At 36.2% G+C, this 14,525-nt stretch overlaps 1 protein-coding gene across 1 annotated transcript in view; it reads left to right on the top strand.

Annotated features, from left to right (window-relative positions):
• The window catches only part of RYR3 (ryanodine receptor 3), a 326,090-nt gene that overhangs the window by 280,601 nt on the left and 30,964 nt on the right, over positions 1–14,525 (top strand). The window contains exons 83-91 of the mRNA XM_060760068.2: positions 841–914; positions 1,152–1,169; positions 1,637–1,717; positions 2,182–2,270; positions 3,852–3,980; positions 4,791–4,895; positions 5,462–5,543; positions 6,241–7,565; positions 9,517–9,575. Coding sequence (XP_060616051.2) covers positions 841–914; positions 1,152–1,169; positions 1,637–1,717; positions 2,182–2,270; positions 3,852–3,980; positions 4,791–4,895; positions 5,462–5,543; positions 6,241–7,565; positions 9,517–9,575 — 1,962 coding nt within the window. The remainder of the gene's footprint in view (positions 1–840; positions 915–1,151; positions 1,170–1,636; positions 1,718–2,181; positions 2,271–3,851; positions 3,981–4,790; positions 4,896–5,461; positions 5,544–6,240; positions 7,566–9,516; positions 9,576–14,525) is intronic.

Here is a 14,525-nt window from a genome sequence, read left to right as displayed (position 1 = left end):
AAGCCTTGTGCTGGCTTCATTGGAGCCATCACAACATAGGAAGGCTCCCTTGTTGCTGGGGAAGCATCTAGAGATGCTTTGATCCCAGTTGGAGGTGGGGTTTCCACCGGAAGTTCCTTTGCGTTGTCTGATGGACAGCAAGCTCATCAGTCCTCCAGAAGGGGTGAAGTGTCCTAGGATGCTAAAATAACCCTATCTGATGAGGTGCTTTATCAGTTCTTTAGGCACAAATCTAAACATCCATCCAACATGGCCCAAATGTAGGACTTATTCCATAACTGACCATTTCAAAGCAAAAGTGATGTCTATTACATGGCACAATATCACCTAAATGGGGTTTTGCCATAACATCCTTACTTCTTTGATTATATTTGCAAGCCACCTCTGGGGTCAAGAAAGGCGGGGTAGAATTGAAGTAAATAAATAAATAAATAAATAAATATCAACAATCTGATAAGCAGTTTCTTGAATGGATTTGCTCTAATTTTGACTCGAAATCCCATTTAGTCCAAAATCTATCCTGAGTATGACTAGACTTCTGAAAGGCATGCTAGGTTTATTTTCATGTCACCATATTCATACTCTGCTTGCCCTAGTATCAACACATGGTATACTGTAAAGCTAGTTTGAACTCTTTTGAGGTCAGTGAAACTTTTATCACTGACTTCAGTGAACTTAAAGTTTCAGCTTTCAGGAATATCCTTTTGTAAACCTCTAGAAGTCATTTCAACAGTTTGGATGTTTTGTTTATTTTAAATGTATTCAAGCAGTTCATGGTCTCTCTGTTGCTATTAGATACAGCAATCCTTTCTCAACTGCCTTTTTCTTTGTTTGCTCAAGTGTTCTTGACTTGAATGCCTTTGAGAGACAAAATAAAGCAGAAGGCCTTGGGATGGTTACTGAAGAAGGAACACGTAAGTATAATAAATGCAATGTTTCTAGATCACATAAGGTTTACATTTCATTTTCTCCCTTTTTAACACCAAAATTGTCAGTTTTCCAAAGATTTCTTTATTGATAATTTCATTAAACTGATGACGTAATAAGGTCTTACCCTTTTCAAGTTTCCAAAAGAAACAGTTAAACAAAAGATTTCATGTAAATTATAACTTGCTTATGCTATATTCTTATTATTTTTCTTTAATCCACAGTCATCGTACGTGAGCGTGGTACGTTTGGGTTTACAGCTTTTGATGCTATTGTGTGTTGCAAATACAGAAAGAAATCTTCTTTAATTGCATCTTTCCAGACATCTTTTAGGTTTAGTTTCATGGTCTGCAACCAGTTGCGTGTTGAGCTTGGAGAAACAATTTGATGCTTAATTAAAGAAGTGTCTTTCATATTTAAGGCATGGTTTGATAATAACTAACCATTTCCTATTAGAACTTTAGTCCTGTAGTTTTGATCATGAATGCTTTGGAGTGCTAAATATTTTGGTTTTGCTTTTTCTGTTTCATAGTTCGTTTTATCATTCTTCCCAATACATTTCTTTTTAAAAATTACTGTAAATCAGCTTACAGTATTGCTTTTTTATTAAAATCACTTAGTTTGAAGGATGCTGTGGGAAAACTATTTGTTCTGCATGTTTAAAAGGTTACTGATGATTACATAATTCATTGTACTGTGTATTTTCAAGGTGAGAAAGTACTACAGAATGATGAGTTTACTAAAGATCTGTTTAGATTTTTACAACTGCTATGTGAAGGCCATAACAATGGTAAGTGGTCTGTAATAAGTTTCATTAATTTACTGGATTTACTGTAAGGAATATACTGTTCATAACTTTTTTTTTATTTCAATCAACATTCAGGTCTCCAGGAAAGAGAATTAATTCACTTTTTTAAAACAAGGTGATACAGTATTTTCAAAAAAAAGTTTGAATATGACATTTCATATTTAGAAATCAAGTTGTGATTCTGTCAGCAGTGGCTCTCCAGACACATCAGAGTCCCTAAAATCTCACTTTTGTAATCTTCTCACAAGGAGAACAAATACACCAATATTTATAGGCCTACCCTTGCTTACATTTTTTTTTGCAATTCCATTAACTGCAATACTATAGAAGTATCTCTCATCTACAAACACAATCCAGCAATTATTTTCAGTTTTTATATCCATATGAACATCTTATGAATGTTTTGTATTCTATGCATTTATTTTTAAACTTAATTTTCCTTTCAGATTTTCAGAATTATTTACGTACTCAGATGGGCAATACCACAACAGTGAATATTATTATTAGCACAGTTGACTATCTATTACGTCTTCAGGTAAGTGAGGTAGTTGAATCATGACTCTTAGATGGGGGGGGGGGGGGGAGAGAGACGGACATCTGTCACTATATATGAAACAGGACTATTTCTGAGTCTTCGGTGTGGAATGGAGATAATATATGCCTGAGTTATAGAATGAAGAAGCATATATGCTTCTATAAGTGTTTATTTATCTTCTATTAACCTAGTCCACATAGCCAATGGTTCGCATCAGTGGGACCATTTGTTCTCCATTCCAGCTCCAGAAACTGAGTGAATGAGTATATAAATTTAAAAGTACTATTTTTCCTTTGTATCTGCAGTGGCTGTGAGAAATAAATAAGGGAAATGCCTGTTGAATAAAGAAACGGCAGCTTATTGACCAAACTTTCAATTTATTTAATATACAAAAGCAGGGACAAAAGTGTTTAGATATGTAGCTCAACAATCACATCAGTCCACATCAGCCAGGAAAAACTGAAATATGGGAGGCAACTTTTGAGAAATGGTTGTGGCATTGTGAATAAAGTACCAGAGTCTTTAAAATAATGCTATAAAATTATGTGTGTGTGCACGCAAATGTTGACTTTTCTATTTTCTATGAGGAACACTATTTTACTACACTATTTTTTTATAGTGGAAATTGAGCATCCATGGATTTTGGTATCCCTGGAAGGTCCCAGAACCAAATCAAGTAGATACCAAGGACCCACTGTATTTACACTAACTAAATGCAGATGAACCACCATGCCAAACAGGATTTTTTTTCCTCTTTGAAAGGGTTACTTTGTTGATTGATAGATCAACTAACACTATTAGGTATAGCCATCAAAAGCTGGGAAGATAATTTTCACTGTGGGGAATTTTCTGCAGTGATACTTGGATTGTGAAATGCTGTTCCTAATCATATTTGCCTTTGTGTTTGGAAGTAGAATTAAAATTCCTCAACCCTTTTATAGCTCTAGGTTTTATTTATTTACCATGTACTTCTGCTCTTCTGGATATTTTACATATTATTTTAAGCTGATTTGGTTTAATACAAACCATAAACTACCTTGAACTGAAAGTCAAGCAGTTGTGATATTTTATGGTTCTATATCATGGATGAAAATAGTATATATATTTATTTCATGCTCCTTTATAATCTTTATTTACTGAGTCTGAGAATTATTCTTTAACTACTAGCACTCAGTATTCAGATGTTACATAAATATTATCATCATGGACTATATAAATATGTTGCCATCATCATGATTAACAACTATCAACAACACATACATATACAGGATATTATATAGTACATATGTTGTTTGAACTTTGAAGATAGGCAAGGACAGGCCTGGTTTGTACCTGGATGGGAGACTGCTGTTGAATTCACCATGCTGTAGTAGGCTATATTCCAGAGAAAGACATGACAAACTACCTCTGAGTATTCCTTGCCTAAAACTGCATTGGGAAATTCATGGAGTTGGCATAAGTCAACAGATAACTTGAAGGTGCACAATGCAACCATCCAGTATTGAAAATATCTCTATGAGATATTGTGTGGTTGTTATAACAACAAAAATGTAGTGGAAAAATAATCTTCCTTATTCTTAGGAATCCATCAGTGACTTCTATTGGTACTACTCTGGAAAAGATGTAATTGATGAATCTGGACAACGTAACTTCTCTAAAGCATTAGCTGTCACCAAGCAGATTTTTAATTCACTTACTGAATATATTCAAGTACGTAGCATTTCTTTCTCTCTATCATATATAGTAATATGTGTATGAGAAAAGCATATCTTCTGAAGGCTTCCAATCAATCTTCTTTCAGTTCAATTGTTTATTGGGTCTGAGAAACACATTTTGATGTGGCTAGTAATGGAGATGAGGGGTTTGGAACTAATCCATGCTATTTAGTCAAGCTGTCATGAAAAAAAACCATCCTAGAGTGCTCAGTCCAGTTCTTATTTATACGACCAGGGGCGGCTCAACCCATTATGCAAAGTAAGCATTCGCAGTATAGTTGATTTTGCCCAGGGGTGCTCTTGAGGCGCTCTTGGGGGAAAATAGACCTTGACATATGCGAGTTGTAGTTACTGGGGTGTATAGTTCACCTAAAATCAAAGAGCATTCTGAACTCCACCAATGATGGAATTGAACCAAATATGGCACACAGAACTCCCATGATGAATAGAAAATATATATCAATGATTGCTGCTGAAGGAGCTATACTGTTTGCTTACTATTGAAAATTACTTAGGGCTGCCTCTGTATACAACATACAAAGGATCTTGCTTTCTTCTTGGTAGATATCTTCAAAGCTCTCCACATTTCTGTTTCCTTTTTGTACCACTTCCATTCTGCTTCTCATGTACCTTAATGAATACAAACGTCTTTGAAACCTTCCTGATAGAATTAGTGTAGAATATATAGAAATGTGTAAATAACTTTTTGTGATGGCCGATGTACTTCATGAACATGTTCATTTATTTCTTGGGTTACTGGAATAGATGAATAAAATTAATTTTTAACATGTTCCCTTGAATTTAGGGTCCTTGTATTGGAAACCAACAGAGCCTAGCTCACAGCAGATTGTGGGATGCAGTTGTTGGCTTTCTTCATGTTTTTGCTAACATGCAAATGAAACTTTCTCAGGTAAATTTTATGGTGCAATTTTGCTGAACATAGACTATATGGTAAAGGTAAAATGAAAAGGTGAAATAAAGGCATGATTGGTGTAGTTCTTGTTACTCACTTATAATTGGTCTTGTAAGTTGCTCTGAGTCCCATTCAGGAGAAAAGTAGGATATAGATAAAGTAAGGGAATAGAGGGGACAGAGGCCAGAAACAGTCTTGAGCAATAAATAAATAAAAACAAGGTGGACAGACAAGATGCAGTTTAAGGGAATAGAAAGTGGGATCAGATGAGTGATTATGAAATAAAAATGAAAACAAAAGCTAGCTGTAAGAAAAAGAAGTAAACAAAGCAGCGAAGATTAGGATGGAAGAGGAATGAAGAGAGGAAGAAATTGCATGATAATTGACAGAGAAAGAAAGGAGAAACAAGCAAGATGTAAAAGGAAATGCAGTTAGGACATGGAAGCAAGAGCATAATGAGACTGAGGAGGGACAGTGACAACCAAAAGGACCTAACTTTGTATTGATTTGTTATTGTGGTCTTCGTTTTTTTTAAAAAAAAGATTATATTGTTTGTTCTGTAGGATTCCAGCCAAATTGAACTGCTGAAGGAGCTATTGGATCTTCTGAAGGATATGGTGGTGATGCTGTTGTCACTACTTGAAGGTTGATTTTTATTTTTATTTTTTGTAGTAGTTCTTTCCATTGCAATAAAATTCAAACATCATTATAATGTTTGGAAAAAAATGAAACTTAGTCTTAATTTTATGTGTATGTTTGTATGTTCTTTACTCTGGTCAACAAACCAGAATTTAATGTAGTTGACATTAACTAAGCTCATTGTTGTCATTCAATTTGGTAATTTAAAATCCCGAATATGCATAATATAAGACATATAATTACAGTAGACTCTTCCTTATCCAATCTTTGGTCATCCAATGTTCTGTATTATCCAACACAGTCTGCCTCCTGCCTGGAGCCACAGCTGTTTCAATAGATTGCAATGTTTTGGTGCTAAATTCGTAAATACTGTAATTACTATATAACGTTGCCATGTATTAAACTACTTTTTTGTTGATTTGTTGTAAAACATGATGTTTTGGTGCTTAATTTTTAAAATCATAATGTAATTTGACATTTAATAGGTTTTTTTTCTTAATCCCTCCTTATAGCCAACATTTTTGCTTATCTAATGTTCTGCCGGCCCATTTATGTTGGATAAGCAAGACTCTACTGTATGTTGAAATTTGGTATTAAACATTTAAATAAATTGAGAGAAAAAGAACAATTCCAAACATGTGTATTAAATTATCATACTTTGTGTTTGAATAACTAAATAACAGTGTTTAAACTTACAATATAGGTAATGTCGTAAATGGCACAATTGGAAAACAGATGGTGGACACTCTGGTCGAGTCATCTAGCAATGTGGAAATGATCTTGAAGTTCTTTGACATGTTTCTCAAGCTGAAAGATCTAACAAGTTCTGAAGCATTCAAAGAGTATGATCCAGAAAGTAAAGGTGTAATCTCAAAGAAGGAATTCCAGAAAGCCATGGAAGGTCAAAAGCAATATACACAATCAGAGATTGAGTTCCTGTTGTCCTGTGCAGAAACAGATGAAAATGACATGTTTAATTATGCTGACTTTGTTGAAAGATTCCATGAGCCAGCCAAAGATATTGGATTTAACGTGGCAGTACTCTTAACAAACCTTTCAGAACATATGCCAAATGATTCACGGCTTCAAACTTTGTTAGATCCAGCAGGAAGTGTTCTTAATTATTTTGAACCTTACCTGGGACGCATTGAAATAATGGGAGGTGCCAAGAAGATAGAACGGGTTTATTTTGAGATCAGTGAATCTAGTCGGACACAGTGGGAAAAGCCCCAAGTTAAAGAATCAAAGCGTCAGTTTATTTTTGATGTTGTAAATGAAGGTGGAGAACAAGAAAAAATGGAACTTTTTGTAAACTTTTGCGAAGACACAATTTTTGAAATGCAATTGGCATCTCAGATTTCTGAATCAGACACAACTGACAGACCTGAGGAGGAGGACGAGGATGAACATTGCTATGTGAGGGAAGTTGGAGAAGATGAGAAAGAAGAGCAATCTCTTGAATCAGCTTCGGCTTTTGCATTAGCATGTGCTACAGCAAAGAAAAATGCTACTGTGTTTCTTAAAACAATTAGACTGAAAAATCTAAGAAAACAGTATAGAAAAGTGAGAAAGATGACTTTAAAAGAATTAGTGAAAGTGTTTTTTTCCTTTCTGTGGATGCTATTCATAGGGTTCTTCCAAATGATTTTCGCTATAATATGGGGTATTTTCCAGATTCTTTGGAGCACTGTGTTTGGGGGTGGCTTAGTGGAAGGTGCCAAAAATATAAGAGTTACCAAAATTTTAGGAGATATGCCTGATCCGACACAATTTGGAATCCATGATGATGTCCTAGAATCGGAGAAAGCTGAAGTTACAGAACATGGCATTACGGCTGAAATTGTTCAATTTGTAAAAAATGAAAAAGAAGAAAGTGACATCTTGTCTGATATTTTTGGCATTCATACGAAGAAAGAAAGTGGATCAAAACATGGCCATGACGTTGGCCTTGGGGATATTGCAGATATTATTGGATCTGAAACGCCTCCTTCTTTGGAAAGTGCAGTTCACAAGAAGAAAAAAGCACAGGTAGATAAAACATTAAGTATACTGTGTAACACAATATTTTACTTTTAAATCTGCTTCTCTATATGTTTTCAAAGATTTATGAAAATGTCAGCATAACTTTTAGCTTGTCAAATAAAAGATTCAGATACACCATTCTGGTTTAAAGTATATTCAGGAGACATGTATGCTGAGCCGTATCTTGAAAACCATTACATCTTCTTACATCAAATACACATTTTTTATGCTAATATTGAGCATAAAACCTTTTTCCACCAGAGATGATAGACCTTAAGATATTATCCTGGAAACTGGTTAAAGGCAAATTCATCAAATGGATTTTCAGCTTCTTCTTCCTTGTCTGGCACTCATATTATAGCCCACACCATTTAGCAAGGTCCTCCAACCTGTCATACAAGGATTCTGGATGGGCTGAGAACCTGCCAGGAAAAGAAGCAGCGTGGAACCTGTCTTTTATGAGTCCTGTCACAGATCTTTGACCTGGATGGAGACCACATTTTTATAAAGACCAGTTGGAAAAAGGAAATGGTTCAGGGCAACGAAGAATGACGGCTTTCATGCAAAAACAGTGTGTTGGACTCTGTTCCCTGTTTCTTCATCTGCTAAAGCAAGTGAAATGGCTGCTGTTTAAATAGTAGCATTTATTATATAACAACAACAACAACAACAACAACAATAGCATTTTAGTTCTATAAATCACCTGCATTAAATGACCTTGCGATAATAATTTCCTAAAGCCTTTCCCTTCTCTGGTGCCTCCAGATTTGGAGATATGCTAAATTAATGCTACGCAAGGTAAATGGTCCATGGAGCTGTACCAATCAGCAGGCATTAACTGCTAGTTCAAGGAAGATTTCTGGGTTTGGAGGATGACAGTTGGAGGATTACAAATATGATCCCAGTCCCTGGCCCATTTGGAAGATAAAAATGCTGTTTCCTTTCATAAGATAGCCTTCTGCATTGGGTAAAATGATGCAACAGTGACAACTTAAGCCTTCTTCAATAGCAGGCATGTAGCTGGGGGGGGGGGGGGCTTGTGGGGCTTCAGCCCCCCCCCCCCCCCAATTCTCATGGTGGTCCACGAGAAGGCCTTACTGGTACATTATTTTAACTGATATGTTTATTCATATCATGATCTGATCACCATGCTCAATATATCCCATAAGCATGGGGTTTTTGGGGTAACGATGCAAAAGGTTTGCTAGGGTAGATGCTCTTTCACTCAGACTCAGCCCCCCCCCCCCCCCGAATCAAACTCAGCTCCCCCTGAATCAAAATCCTGGCTACCGGCCTGTTCAATAGCTTTTTGATATTTGCATGAATATTAATTGAAGCTCTTAGCAGCCACATTTTAGTTACAGTAGTGGTCCTAACGTGCAGTTTACTTCCTTTAATGATTGCTCAAAATAAAGCCACAACATTGAATCGGGGTTATTTTAAATCTAAAATTCCATAGGATTGTAGCTTTGTGTTTTTTAATTTGATGTCACTACTGCTGATGTTGTGTGAACTAGTTTCATTATTACGATTATTTTTGTTTAAAGACTACTACATGGAAGGATAGGAAATAATATCTCTAAGATAGAAGTAGGCATATATGGTCCTCCCGTTTTTACTGGACTGAATTTGCAACAATCCTTAACTAGTATAGCCAAAGGCAAGGAATCATGGGAACTGCAGTCCACTAAAATCTGGAGAGTCAATAGTTGCCTACCCTTTCTTTAAATAAATCAACATGTCATTTCACATACTATTGAATTGGAGCCTTTTCCCCCTCCATCGGTTAAATCAAATACTGGATATGTTGTAATTCACTCATAGAATAATCAGTGTGTTTGATTGATTTTTTAAGAAGTTTACATAATTTGATATTTGTAACTTTCTGATTTTAAAAAAATATATACATTTAGTCCTGTATAAAATTAACATGCATGGTACTTCTGAAATTTTTCAGACAGGCGAAATTGGAAAGGATGATGAATCAGAAACAAGAACAGAATCTGAGAAGGCTGAGTAAGCTATATTTAGCTATATGTTCTTGTGATAATTGTTTTAATGTTTCAGTGTACCTCCGTGAATTAAGTTCAGACAGATCTCAAACCCAAATGGAATATGCATGTTGAGTGGCTGTTAGCTTAAAACCTTTCTGCAAATAATAAAGGTAATACAAGCTTCCTTTAAAAAGAGATGAGGGCAGGAGAGAGTAGAATTCTACGTGAATGTTCTCTTTTTCCTCTTTTTGAATTTAAAATCCAAATTTCAAAGGAAATGAGATAATAAGATCCAATTAACTGATATGCAATCTGAGATATTCTCTCAATTGTTGCTATCATCAAATCAAATTTAACGCAGTTACCCTATAAACAAAGACCTCAGTCACTCTGTCATAAACAGTCTTGCTCAGGTCTTATAGACTCAGGGCACTGCTTTCCTTTATTGGGTCATCCATCTATATTATAGTCTTCCTCTTTTCATTCCTTCTACCTTATCCAGCATTATTATCTCTTCTAATGAATCACATTTTCTCATGATATGGCGAAAGTATGGCAGCTTCAGTTTAGCCAGCTTGGCCTCTAGGGATACTTAAGCTTTGATTTACTGCAAGAACCATTTATTTGTCTTTTTAGCAGTCCATGGTATACATAAAATGCTTCTTCTGTACCACAGTTCAATGGCATTTATCTTCCTTATCGGCTTTCATCGCTGTTCAGTTTTCACAACCATACATAGAAATTGGAAAGATGACTTTGGTATTTCACTTTACACTTCATGACCTTGTATAATTCCTTAATAGCTAAGCTTCCAAGTCCTTGTCTTCTGATTTCTTGACTGTAGATTCCATTTTGATTAATGATTTAGCCAAGCTATAATAAATCATTTGACTATTTCAGTGTCTTCACTGCCTGCTTTAAAGTTATGTAAATAATCTGTGGTCCTTATTTTTGTTTTGCTTTTTAATGCCTATCTTTGCGCTTTATTCCTAGGAAGGAATCTATGAGTTTTAGTAGACCACAAAGTGAATCTGAGTTAATAGTATGATGCAGCAGCAAGAAAATTCTAGTCTGCATCAGTAGAAAGACAGAGTCTAGATCATGGAAAATAATAACACCACTCTATTCTGCTTTGGCCAGACCTCACCTGGAACACTGCATCCAGTTTTGAACAACACAATTCACCCTCAATTTCCTGTTCTTCCAATAACACCAGCCAGATTAAAAATACTTCTGTACCGTCAATCTCCTTGCCCTACTCTACCTTTTCCCAAGCAATCTCCCCTCAGTGTACTGTCCTTCCAACAAAGCAGTGTAGTTTTTAAACCCCATCTAACCCATTGACCTCCTCACTCCTCTTTATTCTAACATTTCCTTTAATCTCCTGTACTTCAAGTAGAGCCAACTAAATTTTCAAATCCTTTCCAGCCATTAACCTCCTCACTCCTCTCCTTTTCTCATGAATACACCTGCAGTTGTGAAAGGCCAATTGTAATCCTTGAAGCAGTGGTTGATTTTCATTTGAAATTCTTTGATGTGCTCCATTATCCAGCATATGTTTGCAATTTGATCCCTAGTGCCACTTCCTTTCCTGAATCCACCTTGTTCATCTGGGTCTTTTAGCTTCATACATGGTAAAATGCTGTACAGACAGACCCCCCCCCCAAGTTACACACTTCTAACTAACACACAACTCCTACATACAAACAGGAGTGAGATAACAGGAAGTGGGAGGAAATCTGTCCATAGGAAGAGAAATTCACTCCTGTAAGAGTTATCTTGGAAAAAAGTGTCTCCACTGAAGCTTTATTATCAGTCCTTGTTTCCATGAAAGCCCAAAAATTTCAAAACCCAGTTGTGACAGGGACATAAAGTAATGCAAAGTCTACTGAACAGGCACAGTCAGCAGAATTTCATGACTGTACAAGTTGTTCAACAGGGAAACTCTCTATTTCAAAGTGTGGTGGAAGCTCCTTCCTTGGAAGCTTTTAAACAGAGGCTGGATGGCCATCTGTCAGGGGTACTGATTGTGCCTTTCCTGCATAGCAGAGGGTTGGACTAGATGGCCCATGTGGTCTCTTCCAACTCTATTATCCTATGATTCTATGCAATATTACAGGGGTGCTCTCTCTCTCTAGATATATGTGTAAGTCCACACTTACACTTAAAATGTACCTGTTCTGACTTACATATACATTCACCTTAAGAACAGAACTACTGAACCTATCTTGTTCATAACTCAGGGACTGCCTATATTGAAGTATTTCGAGCACTTTGGTTGCATGCAATGACCATGTGATTACTGCTATTCCTGGTTCCCTTTTGTTGGAGATTGGCATGTATATTAAGAGATTCCAATCAGTGGAGCATTATTTTGTTTTCCATATTGGCTGACAAATTTCTAAGACAATTAGTTTTCCTTCTGCACTAAATGCACAAAAAATGTGCCTGGTTTCATCAGACAAAATGTTGGCAACCCACCCCCCAAAAAAACAGGAAAAAGAGGTTTATCTTTAAACCATGTGGATTTTATGAGGAGATAAAGTCTTCAAACTTCAAAATAGATTATATGACAATAATAAGCTCTTTGGGAGCTGGAAAAATAGTAGTTTGATTTCCCATTTTGAAAACACAAAGCTTCCCTGTAAAGTCAGAACTGCTTCCATTTTGCATGAAGCAGACAAGTTCCTTTGACAGTGGAAAACACAAAGTAATTAGGCAGTATTTCATTTACAGTACTGAAGATCATTTTAGCTGCTGGATTAAACAAAGAAAATCAACAGGTTAGCTTTATCTAGTGATAGGAGAAAACTAGTCCTCAAAGAATAAAACTAGTTCCAAGATGTTTTTTTAAAAGGGGATTTTTTTCTCCAGTTATCATTGCGTTTAGTGATCTCCAAATCATACTCAAAACAGACCTCACCCTCTGAGGAAGCTTGCCATAGATGCAGGCGAAACGTCGGGAGAAATGCCTCTAGAACATGGCCATATAGCCCGAAAAAACCCACAAGAACTGAGCATACTCAAAACAAATCAAATCACAAACTATCAACCAAGAGGTAACACGATCAACTATTTTAACTGGGTCAAATTGCAGTATCAAATTATTACAGTGCTATGATGAACATTATCTTGGAACATGAAGTGTCTATTTAGGTCTTATAGCTACATAGTGCAACTACTTTACTAGTACCCTTTTGAGTTAGGGGTAGGCAAGAGCCAGGCTTGGAGGGCTCTATCAACTCTCCCAGTGACCTTGAAAGACCATACCCGCCGTATACTGAACCTCAGGTTTATTTTTTCAATTTTTTATTTTATTTTGGTTTCATTAAAAATTGTCCCCATCTTTTATAGGGAAACCACAGGGCAATTCAGCTTTCCCTGGACTCTTTTTCTTACCAGAAACCCACCTTCCAGTCTACATCTCTGTGAGGGTGAAAGATGCCAAAGGAAACCATTGTAAACCCTCCCTGCATCCCCTGTTTGGTGGGACATGTGAAGGTTAAATGCTGCACTTTCCTTACCACTATTTGAAAGCTTTTTAAAGCTATTCACTGTTATCTCATTACAAGCAATTCTTTGAATCAATTATATGTACTTTTGCTGTATTAGTCATGCCTTCGCCTGGCATAATAAGCTGGGTGAACTGAAATCAGTTCTACATATAAAGTGGTATTTCTTTTGTCTATTCTAATCCTACTGCCAAACCTGATGGATGGACTTGGTTGTGTTGAGAGTAGAATAGCGTGTGTCCCTTTTTTCTTCATACGATTAATAATTTCATAAATCATTCTCTGCATTTAGCAGCTATTTACTAAACTAAAAAGGTCTAAATATATTGGTCTTGACTTATAGGAAATTTGTTTCAACCCTCAGATCATTTTGGCTGCTTTTTCTGCATTTTTAATACTATAAAAGTTTTCCACAGATATCATAATACAAAGGCCACTGTGATTTACAATAGGAGAATTTACCCAATCTTGTTTTTAATTATTAATTTATATATTTCATCATTCACGGCTGCCACTTGAACTGATGTTTCATTGAGCTGTTCACTGTTACCATTGTTCTGCAATCTTTTTTCATTATTAGTTGACGTAAGTCTAGCACCTCTCAGTGGATATGACGTTAGGATATTTTTGCCCCATTGTCCATCACATTGCATTTTTTTTTTGTTGAAACTTATTCCCATTTTGTTCATATTCATCCAGTGTCAGCTCTTGGCAGATTTTGGAATAAAAATAAGCTCACAAGGAGATTCCTTGGACACATTTATTATTAAATCTATCCAAAGCAAAGCGAAAGCTAGTTCTAACTATTTCCCGCCAAAGCTGTGGTATTTCACCTATCTACTCCACACACCCCTTTCTTATCTATTCTACCAGTTACATTCCATTCCCACAGAACATGTACCATCATCCAAGTTTCTCCCCCCTTTGTCCAGATGGCCCTTATCGGCCTTCAGTAAATCACTCCCAATTGTCAAGGAGTGGACTTCAGCTTTTGTTGACCTAAGCTTGAACAAACACATCCTGACACCCAGTGCCATCTATTGTTGTTATTATTATTATGTTTATTATGTTTATTTATATCCTTCTTTATCTCTCCTGAAGGAGACTGAAAGTGGCTTACATTTAAAATTATGACCACATAATTTAAAATATACAAATGCACAAACAGAATTAAATATAACAGTATTAAAATTCACAGTTAAAATCCATTAAAACATATTCAATACTAAAAAAAAAAAATCATAGCATCTTCTGGCTTGCTCTTTAAAAACCTGTCTGAATAAGAAGGTTTTAGGCTGTTGCTGAAGGACAGAAGGGAGGGGGCCATCCTGGCTTCCCTGGGCAGCAAGTTCCAGTCGAAGGGCAGCCACTGAAAAGGCCTGCTCTCTCGTTCCCACCAACTGAGTTTGAGATGGAGGTGGGACCAAGAGAAGGACCTCTCCTGGAGATCTCAGGGCATG

The sequence above is a fragment of the Anolis sagrei genome, chromosome 1 (genome assembly GCF_037176765.1).
Source record: "Anolis sagrei isolate rAnoSag1 chromosome 1, rAnoSag1.mat, whole genome shotgun sequence".
Classification (NCBI taxonomy): domain Eukaryota; kingdom Metazoa; phylum Chordata; class Lepidosauria; order Squamata; family Dactyloidae; genus Anolis; species Anolis sagrei.
Note: the sequence above shows the minus strand (reverse complement) of the source record. Positions and strands in the feature narration are given on the sequence as shown.